Raw genomic sequence first — 7,328 nt, forward strand, 5'->3', positions numbered from 1 at the left:
GTTCAAGTGTGTAATAGTGCCCACCCTAGAGCTCCATGGGATGAGGGACTATGTAAAGTTTATGGAAGGGACAAGGATGATGACAATGTTCTATTGTGTGATAAATGTGATTCCGAGTATCATAGATATTGCTTGGATCCTCTACTTCTACGAATCCCAGAAAGAAACTGGTATTGCCCCTCCTACATTAGTGGCCAGTCTCTTCCTTGCATTAGAACCTACGGGTCAATCTCAAGTCAATGGAACAAAAAAAGAAATATTGGAGAATTCATGTCAATGTTTGGAAGAACGGTCCAGATTAGCAAAACTGATGGAGGTGAAAGAATATTGGGAATTCACAGTTGAGGAGGTCTGTTGTCAAGATTTTTCTAAATTCAAATTCTGTGAGAAAACCAGAAAAAACCTTGCTGTTCATATTTGTTTCTCTACCATTTCCCACTTTTCATATCTTCATAACTTTACATTGGAAACTAAAACAATTGTGGTTTCTCAAAAAATGTGGTCCATGTTACAACAATGCAGCTAGAGTATAAACAAATGAGACAGTGAATCTTTCCATATCTCACTTTTCGAATTCTGTATTTTCATGGCCATCACCAACATCCACTTTGCTTCTCTTGGCTATCTCTATTTTCTCTTCTTCATCCGAGAGGCTAGGCGAACTGCTCTTTCTCTTAAGAGGATTTTCAGGTTGGCTTTCTGCTTCTTCATTTGATGGGTCAACTGCATCGTCCAGCCCTTCCCAGAACTATTTTCCTCTGAGCCCTTAGCATCATCGTTTGCATACATGTCAATTCCAGACTGCAATTTCTCTATAACCTCCATGATTTCCCGGTTTACCTAAAATGTGAGGAACATTGGACATTTTTTAGTTTATAGGCCAGCATTCAAGCTTCAAGAAATGGTTATAAGGTTTCGTTCGGTATCATAAAATAGGTCCTGCGCAGTTGGAATTGGAGCCTTCAATTCCAAATCCAATGTTTTGTACCGCAAAATATTTGGAACTCAATTCCAATTCTACAAATTCCACAATTGGAATTCCAAATAATTATAAAATTGAGCACTGCACACGCTTGCGCTACACTCTGCACACACACTTTGCGCACACCTGCACACATGCTACACATATTGCACACACACTGCACTTCATATCAATTTTATTATATTTATCAAACAAAAGATTTGGAATTGAATTATACAAATTATAATTCCTTGTACAGAACGGACCCCCCTAAGGGGGTCTTCGCTTTGCAAGATTAAATCTCATGATTAAATACATATCATATTTGGTTCATAAAATTGAATCCCACAAGTTAATCCTAGATGGATAGTCTCATGATAATTAGTCATAGCCACCCCCTCCAACTAAAATAATCTCACAACTTAATCCTAGATAAATAGTCTCAAAATAATTAGTCATGGCAACCGAATTACACCTAATAGTATTTTACAGCACATAGGTAGCATACCTGAGGACTGTGAAGGAACTCAGATATATTAGTTGCGCATGCTGGGCATGTCAGTACATTTTTCTTCGAGCAAGCCTTCGCCCATTCTGGCAGACCCTCTCTTGTGCAAATGATTGGCCTTCAAATGCATTCTCAAGACATGACTTGCAAAAGTTATGTGCACAGGGAGTCGTCAAGGGTTGATTCATCACTTTTTTACATATGAGGCAGCAGAACCCTATAACAAACAGAAGAAAAATTAAAATTGTTGATCTCAACTTCTATATTGATATCAAGGAATTGGGCATGCGGAATTGTAATTGGAGCCTTCAACTCCAAATCCAATGTTTGGCACCGCAAAATATTTGGATTTGTAATTGAATTACAATTACAATATCAATTTCACAATTTAAAGCAAAAGTAGATTATTGGAATTTCAAATAGTTATAAAAGTGCGCACTTTCACACTGCACACACTCTTCATATCAATTATATCACTTTTATCGAACAATGGATTTGGAATTGAATTATAATCCTACTTCAAATTCAATTCTGTAAAATTGTAATCCCAATTCAATTCCAATTCCAATTCCGTGTACCGACCGGACAGTGTAAAATGATTGGAATTCTATGGAATTAAGCAACATATTTGAATCTCTAAAAATGGATTTGAGTTCGCCCAGACTATGGTGTTCATTTCGTATTCGTTCCTCTTCTTCCTGAACTTCTTATGTTTGATGTAAATTACAAGTTCTGACACTTCTCCAAAAAATGGCTGATATTTCCAATGCAAAAGTTTCAAGTGTTGATACTCTGAAAGAGAGATAATCTTCTTGTTCAGGTGTGTAATAGTGCGCACCCTAGAGCTTCATGGGATGAGGGACTAGTAAAGTTTGTGGAAGGGACAAGGATGATGACAATGTTCTGTTGTGTGATAAATGTGATTCCGAGTATCATAGATATTGCTTGGATCCTCTACTTCTACAAACCCCAGAAGGAAACTGGTATTGCCCCTCCTACGTTAGTGGCCAGTCTCTTCCTTGCATTAGAACCTACGGGTCAATCTCAAATCAACACAACCGATGGCAAACTGCTCTTTCCCGTAAGAGGATTTTCTCATTTGGTGGGTCGCCTGTGTCCTCCTTTCCCTTCTCAGAACTATTTTCCTTCAAGCCCTTAGCATCACCATTTGCATACAAATCAAGTCCAGACTGCAAATTCTCTATAACCTCCATGATTTCCTGGTTTACCTAAAATATGAGGAACATTGGATATTTTTTAGTTTATAGGCTTCGTTAATTATCATGAAATAGGGCCTGCGGAATTGGAATTGGAGCCTTCGATTCCAAATCCAATGTTTTGTGCTGCGAAATATTTGGAATTCAATTCCAATTCTAAAAATTCCACAATTGGAATTCCAAATAATTATAAAATTTAGCATTGCACAAGCTTTGCACACACTCTGCACAAACACTACGCATATTGCGCACACACTCTACACACGCACTGCACTTCATATCAAATTTATTATACTCCCCCCATCCACAAAAAATAGAACAATTGGTGTATGGCACGGGTTTTAATGTAGAATTGGTAAAGTAAGAGAGAAGGAAAAAAATTGAGAGAAGGGAAAAAAGTAAGAGAGAAGGGAAAAAGTGTAAGAGAGAAGTTTTAACTCTAATGGCATAAGTGGTAAACAAAATGATGTGTAGGGTTATTATTTTGTTGAAAACATTCCATAAATGAATGTGGTCTATTTTTTTTGGACGGAAGGAGTATTTACCAATCTAAGGATTTGGAATTGAATTATACAAATTCTAATTTCAATTCCGTGTAAATAACAGACCCTAAGGGGGTGTTCAGTTGGCAAGATTACATCTCATGATTAAATATGTATCATGTTTGGTTCATAAGATTGAATCCACAACTTAATCCTAGATGGATAATCTCATGATAATTAGTCATAGTCATAGCCAACCCCTCCAACTAAAATAGTCCTACAACTTAATCCTAGATGGATAGTTTCATGATAATTAGTCATGCAACCGAATGGCACCTAATAGTATTTTACAGCACATACGTAGCATACCTAAGGACTGTGAAGGAACTCAGAAATATCAGTTGGGCATGCTGGACATGTCGGTACATTTTTCTTCGAGCGAAGCCTTCGTCCATTCTGCCAGACCGTCTCTTGTGCAAATGATTGTCCTTCAAATGCATTTTCAAGACACGACTTGCAAAAGTTATGTGCACATGGAGTTGTCAAGGGTTGATTCATCACCTTTTTACGTATGAGGCAGCAAAATCCTATAACAAACAAAAGAAAATTGAAGAAATTGTTGATCTCAACTTCTATATTGAAATAAAATTGTTTCCTTGTGGGTTACAATACATAACAGATTTATGGGAATAAAAATGTTAACAAAGCCATAAGTGAAACAATCACGTCTAAAGGAACCATTACGACAAAATATTAACAAGCAGAAGTTGGTCACATGGTTTGGATTAAGTGCCATAAACTGTGGATTATCATACCTTGTAGAAGATTCACTCATTGAAATTGTTTGAAATTTCTTAATCACCAATTTTTCCTTCGCCCTGTACAGGATTTACATCGACCACTTTTTCTTCACTACGAGGTGGTGGCTTAATCCATTTCCAACAACATTCTACCGCCTAAGATCAAAGGATAATAATCAGGCTCTGTTCAATATCATGAATTAGGCCTGTGGAATTGGAATTGGATCCTTCAATTCCATATCCAATGATTGATACCGCAAAATAATTGGAATTGAATTACCATTCCAATTCCTCCCAATTTCATATCAAAAGTAGATAATTGGAATTTCAAATAGTTACGAAATTGGCACCTTCACATACTACACACACTGCACACATTGCGAGCGCGCACACAGAGCGCTTACATTGCGCGCGTACACACTTCATATCAATTGTAAACAACAAAATGTAAAAGTACTCCATGTATATTCAAATTTAAATCAAAAGTCAGCCCCCAAATCTAAATGGCGGCAGATGAAAATTTTTAAAATTGTGGGTTAACCCACCCACCATTTTGCAGGTTTTCGCAGAGGGGATGAGGTTGTCGCTGACGGGAAAGAGGTTGGGGTTGGGAGCACCGTGGATAAATTAGTTTTTTTAGAGAGAGGCGGAAGAATTTAGGTTAGAGAGAGAATGAGTTTGAAGAGAGAGACGTGTATTTTTCCAAATGAGCGGTGGATGGGTTGGTGGGGTTGATGAGTTATTAATTAATATCATTATTTAGCATTTTAAGTGTAATAAGGGGATGTTTAACTAACACTAATTTTTACCCAAAATAGAAAGAGTGCAAGTATTTTGGGACGCCAAAAAAGGAATATAGTGCAAGTAATGTGGGACTAACAAACTACTCCCTCCGTCCCATTACATGGGTCACATTCTTTTGGGCGCAGGTTTTTAGGTAGTAATGTATAATGATTAAATGAAGAGATAATAAAGTAGGAGTGAGAAAAAAGTAGAAAGGAAAAATAGGAGAGATAAAGTAAGAGAGAGATAGAGTGTTGATTATTTGCCATAAAAAGTAATGTCTCACTTATGGTCGGACGAGCCAAAAAGGAATACGCTTCACTTATAATGGGACAGAGGGAGTACTAAATAGTAGTATATCTGTATATGAGAAACAATTAGTCCAGAAGGGTGCAATAAAAGTTTGTTTCTTAAAATTTGTCAACTTTGGCATGTTCAATTTTTTTGCCTTATTTGCCAAAACTTAAAGATGCTCTACCTCTAAATCATCATAAAATTAATCATGTATTCCACTTTGGAGTACATAGTTGTTCTTCAAGAAATAAAATCTTAAAGTTGCATAGACTTTTATAGAGAACGGATCGGAACTTCACTTTAAAGAGCGAAAAAGAGAGATGCACACAACTAATATGGTGCTGAGCTGTTTCATGCTCAGGCTATAAAATCCACATATAATTAAGGTGTAGTGAGCATAAAATTATCACCTGATAACACGAACAGGATAACATTTCATGCAGCTAACTCTAAAAGCCTGATTGTTGTATGTAAACTCCTGATCAATTGAATGCTCCTTGTTCGTACGTCTATTTCCAGTTAACTGCTTCCCACCACCGCAATAGAAATAAAGCCAAAAAAAAATAGTAAAATCAGATATACCTTGACTTAGTAAGGAAGATTAGGTAGTAAGTGATGCAATTAAACCAATGTCCTCTACATACAAAGGAAATAATCAGGTCAATAATGAATAAATGTAAACAATAAGGAAAAGAAAATAAATATAGTAACAAGCAACGTACATGAAAAACGGTAGATTAGTGAACTTTCTTATCCATAAAATGTTATGGACTTACAAAGGAAACATGGCATATTTTATCAAACATAAGATGGCACCACCGTCCATTTTCCATATTAGACTCTTGACAAACAGAAAAAATAAAAACAGAAATCACAGCACAAAAAGGGAAACGGGTATCTAGATAGTTGCAAATGCGAATAACCTTCCAGTGTAGATAAACTATTCACCATGGTCTTCATCATCCTCATAACCTCCGGAAATGACAACTGATTGTGAGCCATAACGTGCCTTCCCACTAATGCCAGCTATAGGAGGGTAGTGCACACCCCACTGCCTGACTTCCATACGCATTTTCCACGTTTCTCCAACAAAACCCCCAACATTCCTCTCAGGATCATTCTCTGCTGGAATAGATCCAAAGTGATCTTTCGGGAGAGTAACAAAAATCCTCCCACTTGCAGCATTGGCCATTCCCGCTCTCTGCGCCCTTTCAGTAGTGAATGCCGCGTCCGGACGATCCTGGTCATGTAAGTAGCAATAAACAGATTGGGGGGCAACAGAGCCAGATGTGATTGTTCTCATCAGCTTCGCCATTCTCATAGCAGCCACAAGTGCAGAGTTGATGTGGCCTGCTGGCCATTTTGTCCAGCAAGTTGCTACGACACAGGTACGCTTTCCCTGCTTGATCCATTTCTCAAAGCATTTCAAGCAAAAATTGTGCCCACAGGGCGTCTGGTTTTCAAACAAAACACTTCAATTAAGTTTGAATTGAATGATTCTCAACCCTAGCTTTCTAATCTCAATTAAATTCGAACGAAATGCCTAAATAAGTAAAGAGTAAAGCAAAATCAATACCGTAACAGGTCTCTCCGGAAGCTCCATACAATAAGCACACTTCAAAGTCTCGCCCATCACAACCAGAATATCACACGATTTGTCCTCTTTTTCCTCCGAAATTTCTCCAGCATCGGTTTGGATGCTCCCGCACAGCAATTGCTGCCTTTTGCTAGCCTTTTCCGCCTCTGACAAGGAATCATCGGCCTCGATCTGCCGAATCTTAGCGAAGAGATCCTTGCTATCCGCATTTGCAGGCACGGGAGCTCCGGTGAGGGCGTAGCCGGAGCAGTCAGGGCACTCAAACCCTAGGGAGGAATTGTTGATCTGAGAGAGACAGGACACGTGCCAAGGCGTGGCGCACGTGGCGCAGCAGAGAGTGGCCTCTTCGGAAGGCCTCTCTTTACAGAGCATGCAGATGCCGTCGCTGTCGAGAGGGAGTTGTGAGCCCGTTTGCGCCATTTTGCGGAGACTGCGGCGATACAAATCAATAATAGGTGGCAGAGTGTTAGACTATATCAACTTTTTAATAAAATATTTATTTTTCTATCATGCACATGCATAACTCCCTCAACATTTTTACTTCCATCACTAACCTCAACCCAACCCAATATTTTCTTTTTCATATATTTTATATTAATATTTTTTTTTATAATTAATTTAAATATATTAAATAATATCTAAAATTATAATAAAAAAGTATTTGATTCAAATTTAAAATAAAAAAT

At 37.8% G+C, this 7,328-nt stretch overlaps 1 protein-coding gene across 5 annotated transcripts; it reads right to left on the minus strand.

Moving 5' to 3' along the window:
- Positions 1 to 341: 341 nt before the first annotated feature.
- On the minus strand, positions 342 to 7,066 carry LOC125203839 (E3 ubiquitin-protein ligase ORTHRUS 2-like). Of its 5 annotated transcripts, XM_048102323.2 has the most exons (8): positions 6,622 to 7,066; positions 5,969 to 6,498; positions 5,456 to 5,568; positions 3,984 to 4,124; positions 3,538 to 3,755; positions 2,308 to 2,698; positions 1,470 to 1,686; positions 342 to 840 (listed from the first exon to the last, which is right to left on the minus strand). In XM_048102323.2, the coding sequence occupies exons 1-2, from the start codon at positions 7,060 to 7,062 to the stop codon at positions 5,986 to 5,988; spliced, it is 954 nt and encodes a 317-aa protein (XP_047958280.1). In that variant the 5' UTR covers positions 7,063 to 7,066; the 3' UTR covers positions 342 to 840; positions 1,470 to 1,686; positions 2,308 to 2,698; positions 3,538 to 3,755; positions 3,984 to 4,124; positions 5,456 to 5,568; positions 5,969 to 5,985. The 5 variants fall into 5 exon arrangements, 2 of the variants coding, with proteins under 2 accessions (XP_047958280.1, XP_088916233.1); XM_089060107.1 differs by lacking the exon at positions 2,308 to 2,698; XR_016132389.1 differs by lacking the exons at positions 5,456 to 5,568; positions 5,969 to 6,498; positions 6,622 to 7,066 and adding an exon at positions 4,518 to 4,677.
- Positions 7,067 to 7,328: the final 262 nt, after the last annotated feature.

This window comes from Salvia hispanica, chromosome 6 (assembly GCF_029641045.1).
Source record: "Salvia hispanica isolate PSC_SH4W2 chromosome 6, Shi_PSC_v1, whole genome shotgun sequence".
Taxonomy (NCBI): Eukaryota; Viridiplantae; Streptophyta; class Magnoliopsida; order Lamiales; family Lamiaceae; genus Salvia; species Salvia hispanica.